This window comes from Ixodes scapularis, unplaced genomic scaffold, assembly GCF_016920785.2.
Source record: "Ixodes scapularis isolate PalLabHiFi unplaced genomic scaffold, ASM1692078v2 PGA_scaffold8__174_contigs__length_109621045, whole genome shotgun sequence".
Lineage (NCBI taxonomy): Eukaryota > Metazoa > Arthropoda > Arachnida > Ixodida > Ixodidae > Ixodes > Ixodes scapularis.
This window is the reverse complement of record NW_024609883.1, coordinates 47,613,665-47,633,952: the sequence shown is the minus strand read 5'-3', so window position 1 is coordinate 47,633,952 and position 20,288 is coordinate 47,613,665. Positions and strand designations below refer to the sequence as shown.

The window sequence follows — 20,288 nt, the reverse complement described above, 5'->3', positions numbered from 1 at the left end:
GTCGCCTTGAACATGAAACTTTACGACGCTGCTGTACAAAAGGACAATACGTACTTTCGTTGTAAGTTACCTCGTTGGACATCGCGCAGGCAGTGTCATTTAGAATTTTTAAGAATAGTGGACTACCTGAAGCATCCTGAAACACTTGTCTTATCTTCTGTTACGGTTGAAAAACCGATACGATGGCACCTTGTTGTGAAGGTCCTTCCTGCCGACCCTCCGCCACCGACGCATAGAATGCCAGTCCTCAATTTTTGCCTAGCATCATCCAAACAGAGGCCCTTGTGGATGCGACCTGAGATTGTCGGCACAGGTGCGTGCTCTCCGAGAAACAGCGCACTCGAGACGAGTCGCAGGTGTACGAAGTCTGGGTCGGCACAGCGAGGCCACATCTGGCCTCCTTCCTAGGTTTCGGAGCACCACAGCAGCGGGTCACGTTCACTTCGGCTGATGTACCCTTGAGCCGTGCAATATTACGGGCGCATCCGCAGACGCATTCGAATATGTGTGGAACTTCAGTGCGTGGGTCATCCTACTATTTCAAGTTAACCACCGTTCGTGCTGCAACGGACTGTGACTCAGCTTTGCCGGCTGGGTATTCTGTGTACGCTACGGCAAAAGAGACGGTTAGCCGCGGGCATTCGATCCCAGCAAGCAATGACTCAAGAAATCTCTACCTAAGGACCTGCAGCAGCAGATGCTCTGACTCCACTCCTGGCACGCCACCTGGTTCGAGTCCCCGTCTGCGTAACACTTCTCAAAAGAGAGAAGAGGACGCACAGACTAATAGTTAGGAGAATCGGAAGGAACCTTGGTCAGCATGGTAACAAATTCCCAGCATCTCCTTAACCCTGGTGCACTCAGAAAAAAAAAAGAAAAGCCTCCAGATTCGTTTATATATATATATATATATATATATATATATATATATATATATATATATATATATATATATATATATTATTATTATTATTTTTTTTTTTTGGGGGGGGGGGGGGGAGTATTCCTCAAGAAATGTAACGAAATACATTTCACCCTGATTGTATCGCGATACAAAGGAACATTCAAAATGTATTCCGATACAGGAATACAGATACTGGTGAAAAAAATGTATCGCGATACAGAAATACAGATACGAAATGTATTTCTGAAATACTATCGCGATACATTTGTATCGCGATACCGCCCAACCCTGCAAAAAACTAATTTGACGTTCGTGTTTCGACAGCGTAAGGTCGTTCCGCCTTTGAGGTGCGGCGACACTGGTTTACGCTATAGATGAGTAATTTAGCCAATGCAGAAGTAGTGCTAGCCTGGGGTCTTTAACGTGAATTACGCAGTAGTGATACACGAACGCACGCAGTACAATACTCATCCAGGTCTAAGTGGGTGCGGGTGGGGATTGAACTTAAGATCTGCGGGTTCTGCTGCGCGAGCTTTCGCTCCCAACGTGCTCCGAGCTCTTGTGCGCTAACGCGCTCTGCCGTCTATCTCCTAAATAAAAATGCAATGTGTCCAGCATGTTGATTCCAACCTGTAGTCAGCAAATATTAATTTTGAATTCAAATTTGGAAATAGAACTCTGTCGATGGCATTTTCGCAGGTACATCGATTCACTTACGCGTGCGAGACGACTTTTATAGTGTCGGGCATCAATAAACTAGAGTTAGAACCAACTAACAAGCATAGTACCAAAGATGAAGGGCCCTAAATATCTATTATAGTGTTAAGATGCTGTGTGCCGCAGTCTAACAATTAAGACGAGAGAATAAGCCGGGCGTAATACTGCCAAACATACAGGCACCAGTTTGTTACATTTCTTATGTGTTTCGGTTATATGTATTGTCGTCCCCTATGCAGAATGACAAGCCTGTAAAAAAATCCTTCTATCGTGTTCTCAAATCAGCGGCAGTCTTGCTGGTGTTCATGTGATTAAGACAATTATGCATTTACCTTGTGGCTGGTGTTTCTTGAGTTTCTTAATAAAGTTGATTATAAAGAGGCAGTTCAAAAGTTTTAAAAATAACCTGGCTATTTCAGCCATCTCAGAACAGAACTCATGACAGCTTGCTTGCACATTTGCATTTAATTGCATTGTAATCATAACCTTAAAATGCAAGCCTTTGACCCTTGTTGATGTTAGACTGGTGGCAGCTGATAAAACCCGTTTTCTCTACTGACGTCTAACGCCTGGTTAGCCCAGTTAATAGAGCACTTCACTGGAAATGGAGAGGTCCCGGGTTCGATACCCGGACCAGGCGAATTTTGTCGGTCGCGCACTAGTCACCTTGCTCTGTTTGGAGATTTGTGTTTGTCCTTTGTCCCTCTTGTTCCTCTTCTCCAGGGATTATTTTCGCGATTAACGCTCTGATGTTGCGAATTTTGCACTGCTTGATTGGCGCCTTCAATTGGTAGCACCGGCTTGCGCTCGAATTTATGATCAAACAAAGTATTTTTTAGGCAAATTGATCTCGTGATAGCGCGCCACAATAAAAAGCTCCAGAGCCACCAGCAGAATTAACACAAAGTGGTGTTTATTCCATACCATAAATGAGCCCCTTGTATACGGCGTATGCTCAAAGCGGGCTTCCATATAATACCTCTATGAACGCCTATCTTGGAGGCGTAAAGTGCAGGTTGGAGGAGGTTTTCGCAAGCTAGCCATTTGCACTCATTCAACAGCCACAAATTTCAGTATAGAATTCGGTGATATAGTCTTTTAGTCAGCGGAATTGACCAGTGTTTCACATTGCTGTGGAAGTGCGCTGCGTCGACACACTCGGAGGCTTGTAAGTTACGATAAACAATATACAATGGAGTACAATGAAACTTTGAAGCGGCCTTTGAATTATCTGGTCCAAATAACAAAAAACAAAAAAGGCGGCCACTTCTACTTTGAAAGTTTCATGACGCATGAAATGCAATCTTTAAGAGCGATTGTTTCAATCGCTCCGTAGAGATTAAACAGTTGTTCCGGGAGTGAAGAACCTATGTTTTTATCAGTTTTTTTTTTTTTTTTTTAACTGAGTTCAATCACCTTACCACGGAGGGGGAGCTAGAAGGGAGCAAGTGGGGAAGGAGAGGGGTAGAAAGGGCACTGTGGCTGTCGGCGTGGGGAGGTGAAGGGGGAGAGAAGGAAGGGAGGTAGAGAGAGGGAACGGAGGCAGATCGGGAGGGGTATAGGGCACTGCAGGAAAGTGATATGAGGGATCGGGAGAGGGGGAGAGGAAACGAAAGAAAGAAATGGTGAGAGGGAACTTGTGTGTCACAGGACGTATATTTGCCCGCTGTATTTACCAGGCAAACTGAATTGGTATGTCACACGATGAAGGAGGGGGAAGAGAGAGAGGGCACGGTAAGAGAATGGGAGAGGGATGTGGAGAGAAGGGGAAGGAAGAGGCGGGAGGAGGCGGGAGGAGGCAGAGGTTGGGACTGAAAGGTAGGCTGGAAGGGAGGTGAGAGGGGAGTGTAATAGGGAGGACAGCCTAGGTAGGAGTAACACCATCTAGGGTTATCCAGTAGGTCGACGAAATTAATCCCTGGAGAAGGGGAACAAGAGGGACAAAGGACAAGCATAAATATCCAAACTCAGCTAGGTGACTGGTGAGCGACCGAAAAAATCCGCCTGGTTAATTTCGTCATTCTTGTCCAGCTCGCTTGCACCTTTGCATTTTAATTGCATCATAATCCAGTAGGTGTTGCTAGGGGTGGGGAGGAATGGGGAGATAAGGGGAGGGGGAAGGGAGGAAAGGGATGGGTTGGGATGGCTAAATTTAGCAGGGAAAGTCATGTGAAGTCAATTTCCCTAAGGTGTATAAGTCACACGACGTCAATTTCGCAGCTACATTTAGTGTAAATACACGGACGGATGAACGGGCACATTTTTGGGGTGGGGGTTCTGTTAGAAAGCATTTCATGCTTTAACATAAAACGCTGAAAAAATAAATACCCAACCGGAAGTGAGAAGAGCAAGGTTGTCACCGGGCATAAATATTAAGAAAAATACTCTACTTATTTAATTAGTCTTTAGTTTTAGGATGTTGCAGGCCGTCTTGCCTTTGTGCTTTCTATATATGCATGTCACGGTTAGAAAAATAAACATCACTAAGCAAGCACGACAGTGAAGGGACGCGGTGAGCGTTGTTCATTCATTACTTTTGCCAGTAGCATTTTGTTTCATCATCAGTTGCACTATCTGTGCATGAGCTGACCTGTTTCATTACTTCCTCGTGTTACCGGTGTCTAACACGTTTCTTTGGAAGTGTCACGCTGCGACCCACCTGTTTGGCGGCCGCTTCCTCATCCTTGCCGTCTCCGACGACCACGTAGGTGCATTTCTTGCCGAAGCGGGCCACGATGCGTTCGAAGCAGGACTCCTTGCCGATCTTGGTGGCGCTGTACACGCTCTCGATGGGGAACACGCCGCCGAGGCCGTACAGGAGCACCTTGGCAAGCGCGGGAACCAGCTGCGTCGTGGTCACCAGTACGTTGGCGCAGCTGGACCTGTGGGACCATCGGGGAGAGAGGGTGGAATATTGCCAGCGAGTCCAAAAAATGTCACTTCTGCTCAAGATATCCAACGATTCAAAAAGTAAAACAGCCATGTCGTAACCTAGTCAAAAGAGAACAAGTCCAAGAATTCAATATGGTTAAAAGTTACAAGTTAAGGTGTCCAATATTGGATTTCAACTCTTTGGGTAGAGATCGCAATGACTGGTTCTCTAATAGCGAGTTCGTTTCACGGCCCTCGTGCCTACCCGTGCCCACTGGCAGCGCAGAGCGAGTTCGTTTCGGCCGGCACTCCGCGAGTTGTTCCACCCTCCGAGTTCGTTTCAGCACCGACACCTCACGCGTGCATGTACTTTTTGCATTGAGAAAATCGAGCGTGCACCCAAATGCAATCCAGTCATGCCCCGCTCCGGCGAGGAGTGGGAGCGGACGACAAGGGGTCGTCTGCTGCGATGTGTCATTCGTACTGCGGAACCGAAAGAAAAAGAGGTAGATTTTCTGGTAGAAATCACGTCCCGCGGGCAACACAATCAAACGCGAGCTTATATTGTGAGTGTCTGATATTCCATGAAGGAAGGAATTGACAACCCATGCTTTATTTGCGGGTTTTAAGTCGCTCTGTTACCGTATGGACGCTGAAATATACAAGTGTGTGAAGAGATGCTCAGAACAAACTCAGCAGCGGCCCCAGAGTTGTTTGTCACCAACATTTGTCGACAAAACTCCCCCAGCAGAAACTTGTGACTGCACACTAAGCATCTGAGAAAGATAAACATAGTGACTTTACTCGGGCTTGGACAACATCGTCATGCTTAACATTTACCTACGTCAGCTAACTCGCCCCTTAGTATTTTGTTCTAGAAAGCTCTCGTTCTCGACGCCCTCACCAAGGCGAAAATCTGATCCACCTGTAACTAGATCGAAATCGAAAGTCCCACGAAACGTTTTGCTAAATATTCCAACAGACTAGTTTTAAGCCGTACCCTTTCAGTGGCTCACGCATAATATCATGCTCAAACGGATCAAGTTTTGCTCGGACATCATCATCAGTTTTCTTCAGTGTAAACGGTTATAAGCATTAAAAATTGCAACTAGCTGCTTTGTAGACAGCTGGTTGCGGAACTTTACGCCGTCTGTAACTGTCTCTACGACAGCCGAGTTGCTTGAAGTCATCGTAAATATAAACTATAGGTTGCAGGGACCAACGTTTGTAGGTAAGCGTTGGTAGCGACTGCACTCTCGCATTCCTACCCATCACTCCGAACAGAAAGGCGCTAGTTTCGGTTTGAGGTCGGTACCTTTTCTACGACATAGATAGCGGCAGCATCAGTCTTCTGCACTCGGTGCATTTGCGGAGTTCGTTTGAGTCCAGTTCTCCGTGCAACACTCTGCGAGTGCGATGCATTCTGGGAGAGAACTCGAACGGTGCCAGTGCGTGCGAGAACTCGCTATAAAGCAGCAGTCACACTGTTCATACATCCTAATAAAAGACACGATGTTCGCTGAAGAATAGATAATATAACTATCCGGACAGTCCTCAATCATTTTCGAAGCTTGCTTCCTTCATTCATACACATGGTTCGAACATGTCTAAGGAGAGTTTTTGTACGACCAATGGGACGAAACCTTTATACAAAAAAGAACCGCGCCTCAGTCATTGTCTGCAAACTGACTTTTTCGCGGTATATTAAAAATGTGACCGTACTCTGCAAGGCACTAGGCGCATTTGTAGTATTGAAAGTCATCAGTTATAGGTTTTCTGCATGTTCAGTGGGAAAGTGAATTAAGTGCCGTTTGGTAAAGGACAGGATTGTGGTGCCTGAAGTGCGCCTCCGCTTGGAGCGTTTACCGCGTTTTAAAAAGTGGTCTCTGCATTCCCGCGTGATGGCATCATAGAAGTGTCATGTCACTGCTGGCCGCGATCCTTTCGGCGTCAACGCAGCGTTGGTGGTGGTGATGGTATCGGCACCTGTTCTTTTGCAGTTGCTTTTCATCTTGGTAGTCCATGGAGGATTTCATCTTGGTAGTCAAGGAGGCTTTTCATCTTGGTAGTCCATGGTAGCTCATGGTAGTCCATGGGACGCCCCGACGGGAGCAACACTCCTGTTCGCTCGTACTTTTTTGCAGAACTTCTTGCACTAACCGTCAGAATCGCGACATCCTACAGTATGCTCCTGTGGGCTCCTGTGATGTCATTTCTTGCAAATTAGGAACCTCCTTTCATCTATGGGCAGGCTAGGAGGCTAAAAACAGATCAGTCAAAGACGCGTTCGAGGCAGCATAGACAGGATGGAATGTACTTCCAACAGATCAGACACCATTGTCTCCTTTTGAGAGGTTCAAGAAGCATATTTGTAAACCGCCGCCTTCCGCTGGCGCCACAGGCACTATCGGCGAATGTTTGATGGCGGAAAAACGCAGGCGCTTTTCGTTCCTCTTGCTTCTTACTCGATTGTGTGCATCCTGGCAGAGAGGGGAAGCGTCAGGAAAGCCAGTGGTATTCAGCATTTTTCAGCAGTGCTCTGCCGCCCAAACCGGTCTTCGGCGATTGTCGCAAATTGCTCATTTCAAGAAGTTTGTTCCTAGGGGTAACGACGCAATAGCTAACTGCTTGGCTCGTGTTACACAAAATCAATTGAATTTATTAAAGAATTTGGTTTTTAATGTAAAACTTTTGCATGAGTGCCTTCTACCAAGAGCAACGGAAATCATAAGTTACCGAGTTGTTCCAAAGAAATCAAAAGTTGGGTGTCCCCTATTGATCGCAGAGAAACTAAATTAAGTCATTTTTGGGAGCAGGTTCAATAAAATAATTACGAGTGGCTTGTCCTGCTTTTGTGAGCGTATTGCTACAAACTCGGGTGCTGCTTTATAATAATAATTAGACGTTTTGTGGTGGTTTCAGACCTCCTACAAGTTATAAAACAAGTGTCGACCCCATCGCCGACCCTTTAGTGAGCTCAGAACGCCAAAAAACTTCGTTTAATTTTAGACGTACAATGCGCCAATTTGGAGACCATGGCGGAAGAATGCACGATGGGTCAAATCTGTGAAATCATAAATGCATTTTCCTCCTATATGTTCGTTTCATAGTGGTAGACTCTAAATAATCATGAACGTCTCTATCTTTAATTCGGAGGGTTTGTACCAATCACTCCTATATGCAAAACAAACCCATGAAAGACGACCTCACATGACTATTTAACAAAACATTGCGCAAGCACTGGGCGCTAAGTGCATGAAAACTTGCGTAGTCTTCGCCCCAGACGCAGACTGCTTTTTTGGCTCACATAGATCTTTTCATATTTCAGTACTCTCAGCTACTTTTGTATATCGCAGGATTTGTTTGTCTATCTACTCTCTTAGATGGTTGGCCCATAGGAATTTCGTGGACGTCAAGCATATCCCCGAGACGCGGTGCACTTAATGAGCACGAGCGTAAGTGGATAAATAAGGCAAGTGCATCGGCGAGAAGGCGTGCAGAAGCGACATAATCTAGGCAGTGTTAGTTAGCCATATTGTCAATGATTATTTTAAGAAAAAGTAGCCATACCTTATGCATTACTGCGCGACAAGCTTCTTGCTTATATTCAAAATAAAAGTTAAATTGTTTCCGTTACTGAAATGCTCGTTTTATGAAATATATTTAAATATTAGTGCACGATCGTATTTTTCCACCGCAGTCCATTTATTTGGAATGGCATAAGTGATAGAACTATGATGTACGCCACAGCAAGGCCGACATCTGCCCCTCTTACATCTGCCCTGGGCCTGCCTTTGGTCTGAGATCTTGGAACTACGTTTACTTATAATACGCTGCTTGAAACGCGTCCCCCACAGCTGTCTTTATCGCGTTATGAAAAAGTGGTACCTCCATTTCCGCCTCGTGACGTCATAAATGTGTTATGTAATCACCGGCCGCGATCCATCTTGCCGGTGTCAAAGCAGTGGTGTTTGATTTGGTAGATGCCTGTTCTGCCGCAGGTCGCTCTCCAGCTTCACGTCCCACGAAAGCTTAATCAGCCGGGAGTTGGAACCCCGTGACGACAGCGACACTTGCGTTTGCTCGCCTTTTTTGCCGGATCTTCTACCACGAACCACCAGGATCGACACATCCGTTTGTACTGCCGGCGTCATTTCTTGCCACTTCGGTTCACTTTTGATCTATGGTCAGGATAGGACACTAACGACACAATCATTCGACGACATTTTCTAGGCTCTGTGCTTCTGATAGGCTTCCAGGGCTACGTACCTGGAGTGTATGACGGAGAGACATTTGAGCGCCAGCGTGAGCCAGTTGTCCGTGTGAACTTCAATCTCGCTGCGAAGCTGCAGCCATTGTTCCCGTTTGGGCCCCAGTAGGCCAGCCACGTTGCCCCGGTACTGGTTGTAGATGTCCTTGATGCGGCGGTAGCGGAAGGCCAGCTTGCGCATCCAGTCCACGCCACCGCGGACGCCCGTCGACAGGCAAAGGCCTGCCGTCCCCGGTCCTCCCGGACCTGACGTGGCTCCGGTGCCGGCCTGGAAGCCATCGGCGGGGAAGTTGTAGTTGCTGCGGGGAGATAGACATACGCGGGTGACGCTTCGCATGTGTAATGTCACTTACTTGTCGAAATGGGAAGATAGTCCTATTGGAAGCGTGCGTTAAGACTGGCTCAAGGATGTGGCACCTACAAGGAGAATTCCAAGCAGAGATTGTACGTAAATGCAAATCTTAATTTCTAATTAATGTCAGCTCAGGCACAACGCTATTCACAACGTTCAGAATCAGACTTTGCGCTAATATGTTTTCACACAAGACCTGGGTAGTGAGCTTACATATCACCTCCATGCGCCGTCGCAAACAGCCGCGGTGACCTCAATCTTACTACGTCTACTCGGTCAAACAGCGAGCCGAGGGCATTCTAATTATACTATTAAAAACGCGTAAACTACTTAATGTAGATCTTATCGATCACTGACACTGGTGAATTTTCTCTGGTTGTGATTTCCAAACCGCCGAACACATGAGAGCTTCTTGGAGGCATATTCCAGCGCAGATACATGAAAAACATGACGGCGTGGTGTCGTTGCCGCTTACAGCTGTGGGCTGCACGTATGAGCCCGAGTTTCAGTACTCCTGTGGGTGGAATGACGTCAGAATACTTACAGAGAGCAACAGTGGAAGCGGGTAGAGTTTCGAATTTCAAGGTTCGAAACGTTTGCTCCGGGGCGCGATCGAAAAATATGGCCGCGGGAACGTGCAGACGCAATCAAGACCATGCGGCCCTATAGAAAAGTTAGGAGCGGGTAGCGTTTTACTACGCGACGTATAGACGCTTTGCAGAAGCTGTGCATGGGCGCCGCCATAACCGACCTTCAGTTTTGGTTTCCTTTTATTTTGATCATTTCGCTCCGTCATTACCACAGCAGGGCAGGTTATTGCCATTTTAGATTCGACTGTGTCCTTCTCCCCAGCACGGCCCTTTGTGGAGGCTCGTCAAAGTTTGCTTCGGTGGCTTGGTACCTTGGCAAGACGCGAAGAAGGTCAGCAACGGCAGCTGCAATCTGGGTCATGTACAAAGCGTCTATAACGCGGATGCGATTGTAGGGGGCGCTGCCAACCAGCTGCCATGGCGGAACGGCGCGCTTCGTAGTCTATTCGAAAAATTTACCAGTGGGCTTTATATGTAAAGTCTTGCAGTACACAAAACGCAGGAGCATCGTTGAAATCTGTTTAAAAGACATTTAAAAGGCGTTTCGGGGAGTGAAGAAGATCCCGTGTAATAATTTCGTACCTAGAATTAGCGGGAAAGTTTACGTTACAGCGTCAAGTTTGTGGTCTCAGGCGGAATCATGACGCCACGTTACGTCAACGTCCCCGCTAAAATTAGCGGTGAAATTATCCGAGATCAGGGGACGTAGCCACGCGACGTTACGTCATATGACCTGTCGTCTTATAACACCAGGTCATGTGACGCCTATTCGGCTCATTGGGCAGAGCGAAACACCCCTCCTTGCCCATCATGCATAACAGATAGAGAGCTGTCTAACTTTGGTAACAACCACAGACGCTTCTCGTTCCTGTTTTTCTGCTGGAAATTTGGTTAGCGTAAAGCACGAGGATGTGCCAAAAGTCGTCCCTTCATTCTGAAGAAAGCCTGCTACCATCCCAAACGTACCTCAAGTCCTGACCATTGTCGTCCGAGGCGACGTCATCGATGTGTGCCTGGTCACAGTCCTGCAGAAAATCCCAAAATCAAAACGCGTATTTGTTTGGTTTCCCCACGCTTCTTTTGTGTTATCCGTGTTTGTAACACCACAAGCTGAATTCGGTAGGTCAGTTAGTTAATCCCTTTTAACTGCGCTTTATACTACTACCGTTTTGGTCCGTTGTATGTAAAATACCAATCAAAAATAATAATTCGCGTGCGATTTCACAATACTCACAGCGACAGCTGAAACCCCTCATTGAACCCTAATGTATCCTTGCGAATATTGCAGTAATCCTGCAATGACCTTATGAAGACCTCGTGATCATGTTGTGATTAATACGTGTGAACCTTGTGACACCCCTGAACCTGTGCACCAACCAGGCACGTAGCCAGGGAGGGGGGGGGGGGACCCTTGGGCCCCCCCCCCCCAGATCTCTCCCGCCTCCCCCTCACACAGCATTTTGTCATGGGTGCCCCCCCCCCCCTTCCCCCCTCCCCCCGAAACAAAATCCTGGCTACGTGCCTGGCACCAACCCTGTATTCGATTACAGTGAGGTGCACTGTGTGATCCGCAAAATACGTTGCGAAGAGCGTGCTGTGACACTTTGTTTTCGAGAACAGCACTTGGGCTTTAACTTTGAGACCGTCTCTTGCACTATGTGTCTCGACGTGCATTCCTCGAACAGTGCGTGCAGAAAATGACATATTACAACTATTCCATCATCGGTTTTGCCCAGCGTACTGAGGGCAGAGGAGCATCAAGCGGGCGTGGAGCAGGTGCAACCTCTTTGCAAATGTGAAGAGCAGAATTGAATAACTTTTGCGGTTGTTTTCATTGGAATGGGCGCGTACCGATTGAGAGCATTTCCTAAGGTAAATGTGCCCTTCAAAAGAGGGGGTCATAACACTTCAATGACATATTGCAATAGATATCGTATCTTCAAACTGTGACACTAACTAGAAGGCGGCTTCGGAATACAGCACGCTCAAATAGGCTGCATGAGCGCCGCAACCGGGAACGCGAAAATGCTGAACGTTGCCGCGTACATGTGATTTCAATGAGGGCTCTCAAAAGAAAAGACTACCCGCTTCGCTAAGCCAATAGATTGAATCCAGTATGAAAACACTTCACCGCTAGATGTTCCCGAAAATCCGAGACACAAATTTCCGAAAATTTCGAATCTGTCGCGCCTCGGAACTGCCGGAGAAACAACGCCTATGAAACCAAATCTCTCCTCAATAACCAATGTGCTAGGGTGCACACTGGACATTTAACGGGTGTAACAGTATGAGTGCCAATCATTAAACAAAGACAATCAGACATTCTCGTTGCTTTCTGTGGTGTCAGAAAGTATATGTTCTCGTGTTGTACTGTGCGTCACATAAGAAAGTTTTAGGGAACCGCTTTTATACGATGGGCCCTCCGCTACGAACTGCGCGTATGCTACCGCAGAAAAGTCGCACATGCGCAGTTCTTACCGGAGAGCTAATCGTACCGTATGGGATGTGCAAAAACGGTTCCCTAAAATTCCCTATCAATTCCCAAGGCTACGATCCGACGGAGCCAATGCGGAGCGCAAGTTTGTCTGCTTCTTTTACAGGGGTTGTGATGACGTCAGAACGCCGAGTTCTGATTGGCTCTGATGGGAAGGATAGTGGGTGGACCTCAAGGCAGCTTACTTTGACGTCTACCCACTATTCGTTAAATCAGAGCCAATCAGAGCTCGACGCCTTTCTGACGTCATCCCAACCCCTGCAAAAAAACGAAAAAGCAGACGAACATGGGCTCTGCATTAATAAGCGCCAAAAGCGTATCGTCCTGGCGCTCGTCGTCTTTGCGCTTTTGCTGTAACCGGTAAAGCCGATCACGCACAAAACAAAAAGCGCAGGATGATGCCGCTTTCACTGCTTATGATTGGTTTAGAGACGGTGACAGAAAACGCACAAAGACGAGAGCCATTACGATGCCCTTCTGGTGCTGCTTGATTGGCAACATCGGATCGTGACGTTGACTGCGGCCAGACTTAAGGTGAAACGGATTACAAGTGATTTCAATCTGGTAATTTGGGGGATGGACCTTTTATACGGTTCCCAAAATGCAATAGACTCATGTGCGACTAGCTTCAATAATTGCTTTTAGGATGTCTCGATTCCTTTGTGCTTCCAATCTCTTATTGCTCGTCATAATCAAGGTGTCAATGATGGCTAGAAAGATGGGTTTTTTTAGCGCGGAAAATGTTTTGCAAAGGATAAAAACCCCTTGAGCACCCGAACAAGTGGATTTCGTTTTAAGGTAATGCAGGGTGCTTTAATGTGCGAACGTGTCTCTTAAAACGGTGGGATCAGGTCAATTGGTGGCACGATACTACTTCTTTTTTCTCCCCCCCCCCCCCCCCCCCCCCGTTTTGATCCGTAGCACGGAAAAAAAAGGCGTTTTGTCTAGAGCTCTTAGTTTTCACTAAAGCTAGTTTTTCGTACTTTTTCTGTGATCACGTGGTGACGGTATCGGGTTTCGTCTGCAAGCAGGGACATCACCCTGGACACTGCAGTGGATCACCTTGGTGTAGTGCTTTTACGACAGTGCTTCTCCGAGAGTCGCCGAAAATGCTAAATATTACATCGCCACCTCCCCCACTGAACCCCCCCCCCCCCCCCCCCCCGCCGTCGTTTTTACGCTTTCCCAGAGGCTTTTCACTTTCAGCGCATGAACGGCAAGACACAGAATAAACGTTGAATTTTTATTTGGCAGGTAATATAGTCAAAGGGAATCAGCTAAGCTAAAAACCATCGCTAAAAAAAAAAAAAACGTACTAGCGGCAATTATTGTTTTTAATGGCTAAAGCTAACTTGTTTGTTAGAGCTTTTTTTTTTTCTCAAAACGAATGTGGAGTTTGGACACCGCGTCTTAGTTCCGGTGCAATGTCAAACTGCTCAGTGTGCGTTTTTGTTTTTTCGTCGATGTAAGCGGAAAGTTTTTTTTTTTTTCTTTTTAGGTTACCGAGCCGCTTTGGGACCACCCCTCCTGAATCTGTCGCTACACCCCTTGGGGTCGTGACCCGCAGTTTGTGGAACATTGCTTTAGGGAGTTTTTGAAGAAGAATACAACAAATGCCGTGCACGGTAAAAAAAAAAAAAAAGAAAGAAAGAAAACGTTTAGGCTTTAAGAAAACGTAAATGTTGAGGCGCGCGCATTCGTCTTCAGTGGAGGAATCAACCACGCGAACGGCGCGGCTTTCCACCTCGCCTACTGGCTGTCGTCTCCTCTCCTTTCTTGGTTTCGGGAGGTTAGGGAGTGACTACAGCGAAGAGACTTGACGACAGCCAGCAGACCGTGTAAGTGGCGGTCCGGACCCACGTTATGAGCACGCTCCAAAAACCTGTCGAGGACGGAACCAGAATATATTTTTCTTACGGGAGAAAACGCCTTCACTTTCCGTACAGCAAATTTGATGTTACGGAAAAAAAAAAAAACGTGTCTTATTTGGGTGAGGGGGGTAAAGAAGGGACCAGAACTCGGCGGCAAATAATAAGCACTGACTTACATCGGAGATCCCGAAGAAAGAACGAGGAAGAGAGCAACAGCAGCAGAGCGGAAAAAGAAAGCTGACGATGGCTTAGGCGCGTCCGTCTCCGTTGTACGAAGACAAGTTAAAGTTGCTCGAGTGCTTGCCAACTATATTTTATTTCATGCAATGCCAGTGTTTTCGCGATGTGCGATGCGCTAAGTGCGATACACGATGGTAGTGTTTTCGTGCAAATTAAAGCTAGAATAATCTAGATAGAAACCTTGGAAGTATTGTTTTTTCTTTTCGTACTTCGTGTATACCAAAGCGTTGCCAGCAAAATGGTTCCATCCGACCCACCATGGGACCTTCTACGCCCGCCTCTATGCCCCGCCATTCCAAGGCGGTCGGAAGGCATTGGGCCTTTCTTACATTATCAAATGAACACTATGGTTTGGACAGCCCTTTAGTGCGACCTATTCCTCGAGTCATATCCCTGCGTCTCCCACAGTCGTCCTGGCAAGCTCGGCAACTCGTGACGGGTGGAAGGACGTCTGCGTTTCCGCGGATGCGTCCGGGGCGGGTCGTTCGTCCTTGGACGCGCACCGCTTCCTCCGATTAGCATGGACGGGGTCCCTGACGCCGGAATCCTTGGCTGCCGGCGGGGGCATGCCTGGCTGCCCGCGCCGCCCTGACGTAATCCGCACGCTTATCGAAGAACAAGACAGTCAGAGAGCACGCTTGGCGTAGCCTGTGCGCGGGCTCCGACGACAGCGGGGCTGTGACTCTTGGGGAGGCTGCAGGTACGCCATGTGTGGTTCGAGGTCTAATGGCCTCCCGTTACGTTGACTCCGAGATTAGCATGTCGGCAAACGAGGCTGGCGTCGAAGCGTCGCACGAATTTTGAATGCGGTGGAACCTATGCGGAGAACAAGTCGTCCGCTTCTTGCGCAGGAGTTGCTCGTGACGTCAGAAGGACGCCGAACTCTGACTGGCTCTGATTGAAAGGACACTGGGTATATCTCAATGATAGATTACTTGAGGTCTACCCCCTATTTTTATCAACCAATCAATAAGAGCTCGGGGTTCTGACATCATCGCAATCCCTGTACAAAAAGCAGACGAATTTGCGATCCGCATATTTCTGCATTGGAACCTATAAGAAACTAGGGTGTCACGTGAGTTTTCCGCGAGCTGATTGGCAGGCACGCGTTGCTTTCGTTTATTCCATCATCGATTATGCTGGCAGACAACACGACGTGCGCCGCGTTTTCAGTCACGACAAAAATTACAAACTTTCACTTCATTGTTGGTCAAATAAAATAAACAATCAACCAGTGCTAAGAACTTATTTGTGTTTTATGAGTTACCAGAATATGCATTTGCAAACAGGTTCGTTCTTCATTCCACCGGCACCATGACAGAACAGCACACGACATAACAGCACGCGACAAAACAGCACGGTCAAAACAGCACGCGACAAAACAGCACGGTCAAAACAGCACGCGTCAAAACAGCACAGCGTCAAAACAGCACGGCGACAGAACAGCACGCGTCAAAATAGCAGGCGACAAAACAGCACAGCGTCAAAACGGCACAGTGACAGAAGAGCACGTGCCAAAACAGCACGGCGTCAAAACAGCACGACGTCAAAACAGCACAGCGACAAAACAGCACAACGTCAAAACATGAAATTGACAATATAACTAGAGCTCGGCGTTTTCGATTTGTATTATTTGAAATTCCGCGCACTTTGTTTTGGGATTTTATTCCAAACAGAAGTTTTCGGTTTATTGCGGTGAATATTTGTAGACTCAAGAACTTCTCAGTTATCTTAGGTTTATTGACGAAAACCAGTATACTAACGAAAATGCAATAATTAAAAGCGTTTGTGTAAAATGTATACTGAGTACCAGGTGCTGATCTTCTTATTTGTTGCCGTCTTTGGCAGCCGACACGACCTGTTCTGTAAGACGCACTGGGGCCTTATCCTGATCTGACATTATCGTCGTGTGCTCGCATTTGTACAGAGGACGAGCATGAGCTTCAGCACCACTTCGGTCGGAGAGGCAAATATCAAAATGGAGAAATTAGCAAGCATTGTACTCGGTGCGTTTTCCCCCATTTTCGTAACTGCGAGAGGTGATAAACTCGCGCCGACGGCAGAAATGACAATAAAACAGTCGTATTTATGCCCTTCTCTAGTAGACGGAAGTTGGGGGTGTTAACAAATGCGCGGCATTTACGGACACTATTGATTTCCATTGTTTGATTTCACGATTAAACTCTCTTCTTTTAACAAAGAATTCGGCACAGATCCCTATCAGGTGAAAAACCCAGATTTTGTTCTGAAGGCCCCTGCTCCCCCGCAGCTTTTGATGAAAGTTGAACCGATCTCGCAGGCAAGCTGAAAACTGCGAAATGAAGTGGTCATACGGTCAGTAATGAGTAGGGTTCCGTGTTTTCGGAGTTTAGTTTTGGTCAAGTTCGGAGGGTGTTTTTCTGAGTTTATTTTTTGCCGAAAATTCGGAGTTTATCGGAGTTTATTTTTGTTTGACTCCGAATTCTCCAAAATTTGGAGCTCAATTTCGCAGTGTTTCTTATTACAAATAAACAAATAATATCCAAATGTAAACGTATGCTGGACAAAAAAAAAAAAAAACGTGATTGTATCAATTAATATTTTCTTCAGTTGGATCTGGCGTTGGTGCCATTGCTACTGGCAATACTAATTTGTCATAGAACAAAAGTGGCACACAAGTGTTATTTCGATAAAAGTCGATACCTTAAAATTAATAACGTACTGGAGGTAGTCGCTGGGAAGTCTGTATTCATTCCATGCTATTCCGTCAACCTACCGCGCGGCCGCAAGATGTAGAGTGGAAAAGGATTAGATAGAGAAGTTTGAACTGCTCTCTTTTCACTTTATGTAATTGCTGTGGTCCATAGCTTTCACGGTTACAAAAACACAACCTCTCCTTCCTCTCAGGCACAAATAATATGACCCAAACCGGAAACATAAACAGTAACTTTTGTCTTGACCCGATAGTAAAATGCCCTGTTGTCCTGACCGAGATTTGAAACATAAGTGTAGTGGCATTTTCCCAGGACCATTTACTCTATGCGCTGATTAAACCATTAATTGTAAAATACGTTTCTGTGTGTGTGGCCCGGGGGAGGGGGGGGGGGGGGGGGGGCGGGAGGGGATTGGTAAATCGAAATTCAGAGTTTATCAGATATATCTGAATAGACGAAACTTTTACCGGCGGGCGTTTTTCGAATTTATCTGAAGACACGCAACCCTAGTTATGAGTCACATTCTCCCCCCCCCCCCCCCCCCCCCCACCCTCGCATACACACACCACTCCAAACGCCGTCGAAAATATTGAACTTTTTCAGTTAAGACCGATTGTGGAATAATGAATTCGGCGTACTTTTACCGGTTATATTCGGTTTAACCAAAAACCGCTGAACTCTAAATATAGCGTTTGAAGTTAAAAAATGCACGTCTCAAATAATGCACTGTAAAGGAATTGAGGTTCTAGGCCAATTAGTCAAAAGCCAACTCGTCGACAGCCAATTTTTCGAATCTGTGCGTTTCGAGGCAAGTTACACTCGATGCGCGCATGACGGTTCCCTGGACAGTACCAAAGCCCCGCTGGTGCGTATTCTGGCTATGTTGTAGCGTGAGCTACGCTGGCGAGGTTTAGCAGTTTCGAGTGGCTCGCATAATGAGCCGTGCTGCGCATGTGCGAGGAGCAGTGACGTCACACGGCGCACAGCTGGCGCGCCGGAGCCACCGCCGCCGCCGCGCCCGCCTCGCCGGTCTGCGCGTTCCAGAGGAGTGACGTCATAGCCGCGGCAGACGCACTGGCGCCACCGCGTGCCCAGCTGTGCGCCTCCGTTGCGCAGTAACCAAGTCTGACACTGCACCGGAGCCGCTTGATAGCGCCTCTCATTTTGTGCGCATAAGCTCACGCTACGGATAGCCGAGCTAAGCCACCACAATTTTCTAGCAGTTTTGCTCATTTTGACGCACAAGTTTGCTGGTGATATCGTCTACAATAAATAATTCAATCGCACGGAAATGTGCTGTCGTAAGTTGTTTAAAAAAAAAAAAAAGCGTGTGCGGCAACGGTGTGTTCAGCCCATGCTGCAGTGTAAGGCCACAACATTCAGGCTGCAGCATGTTACTGCTTCACCGGTTTCCACTCGATCAAGACCTTCGTCCGCAATAATCTGTGAATTTAACTCTAAACGTACAACTTCTCGCCTGCAAGCTCCATCCTCGTGCTTCCAGGAGATTTTATTCACGGCGAATTAACCCCGCAGAATCGGTGCCCATGATACACCTTGAATACGCTCCACGTTAAAGTCACATTATCTTACCGGTTCTATCAATGCATCTGTAATCGGCGCATCTCCCGCTTTTTTTTTTCTTTTTTTTTTTTTTGGGGGGGGGGGGGAGGGGTGGGGGGGGATGTTCTACGCTTAGGTGGTAATTACGAAACTACGAGTACTACGGAACATTACCGGACCGCCACATACCAGGCAGTTCATAAGTTGAACTTATTGATATCTTTTTACCAATAACTTTTCCTCTTTCCCTGATACTTCAAAAAACACCAGACAACGAAGCCAAGATCGACGCGAAGGAATCCTTTCTAACTACCCCAATCTCTTCAGAGATTAGCGTAGCTAAGTAGTAGTAACTACTGCTAACTTTATTTGCTTTTAGCAATCACACAGCAGCAGCACTCGGGACACTGGCTTGAGTGCAATCCCGTCGCCACCAGCTTACTTTTTTTTTTTTTTTTTTAATTGTTTCTCCACTAGCTGTTAAATAATGCCATACAATATCCAACCCTTTTTCTTTACGTTCTGTTTTGTTTTCATAAAACGCTACCTATTACATCCTTTTTACATGCGTGCTGTTTTGTCGTTCTGCTGTTTTGACGCCGTGCTGTTTTGGCACGTGCTCTTCTGTCGCTGTGCCGTTTTGACGCTGTGCTGTTTTGTCGCGTGCTATTTTGACGCGTGCTGTTTTGTCGCCGTGCTGTTTTGACGCTGTGCTCTTTTGACGCGTGCTGTTTTGACCGTGCTGTTTTGTCGCGTGCTGTTTTGTCGTATGCTGTTCTGTCGCGTTCCCCATTCCACCAATGTTGTGTGATCGCTTCCCGGCGATCTTGATGTATATTCAAACTCTTGGCAAAAATATCTGAGCTACCACCGAACGAATCCTTGAAAGGATAAAAGTTCGAGGATGGGGCGGAAATAGAAACGTCTTTCATTGAGCAACAACATAAAATAAACCTCATAAAAAATTGTTTACAATGCATTTTGTTTCCCTTTTTCCGCACATTTTAAGCAAAGACTCTATACCGACTTTCGTCAGGGCTTTTTTAAGCGGCTTCTCTCAGCTGTACTCCATTTGTATTTCGGTTTGAATAAATATTTTGGGCCAGCTTCATGCGGTTTTAACAACATAACTTAAAAAGCTATAGGACACAGTGGGCCTAGAACCCTTTTAGGTTTTGTTCTTCTTCGTGCCACACACATGACATATTAAAATAAATACCGAAACGTGCAAACTCGCGTGTATTAGCTTTCAATAGCTTTCATATGTTTTCTTGGTAATTGTCTCCTTTTTGTGTATCGTTAGATAGACATATGCTATATGTATTTTAACTCACATCAAGAGCGTTGTGCTATATTTGTATAGCCACACCATGCAGCCACCGTCCCCCCAAGCCTAAATAACGAAAAGGAACATGAAAAAATTAATTAATTAATTAATTAATTAATTAATTAAACGTTCTATCGAAAATGTCACTACATAAAACAGGTCGACAATTTTGTTCATCTGCCAGTTGAAGGTAAATGAACAGGCATATGTCAGCAGCATTCCACTAATAAAAGAATAAAAGCTGGGAACCAAGGTTGCGGGTTGCACATAGCTACAAAATAGGAAATTGCTTACCCGAGAAAAAATGCGCCCAAAGCAGCCCCAGTGCGGTCACCACGGAGAACGCTAGAGAATGACAAAGCGCGCGCTTTTCGCCATTCAAGCATCAGTTTGCGT

General features: G+C 46.5%; 1 protein-coding gene across 2 annotated transcripts in view; it reads right to left on the bottom strand.

Moving 5' to 3' along the window:
* Positions 1 to 20,288, bottom strand: part of LOC8043810 (eyes absent homolog 1) — a 169,318-nt gene that overhangs the window by 2,378 nt on the left and 146,652 nt on the right. For both annotated transcript variants that reach the window (XM_042286624.1, XM_040207622.3), the window contains 3 exons: positions 10,671 to 10,729; positions 8,762 to 9,061; positions 4,281 to 4,503 (listed from right to left, as the gene is read on the bottom strand). In XM_042286624.1, the coding sequence (XP_042142558.1) occupies positions 4,281 to 4,503; positions 8,762 to 9,061; positions 10,671 to 10,729 (582 nt within the window). The remainder of the gene's footprint in view (positions 1 to 4,280; positions 4,504 to 8,761; positions 9,062 to 10,670; positions 10,730 to 20,288) is intronic.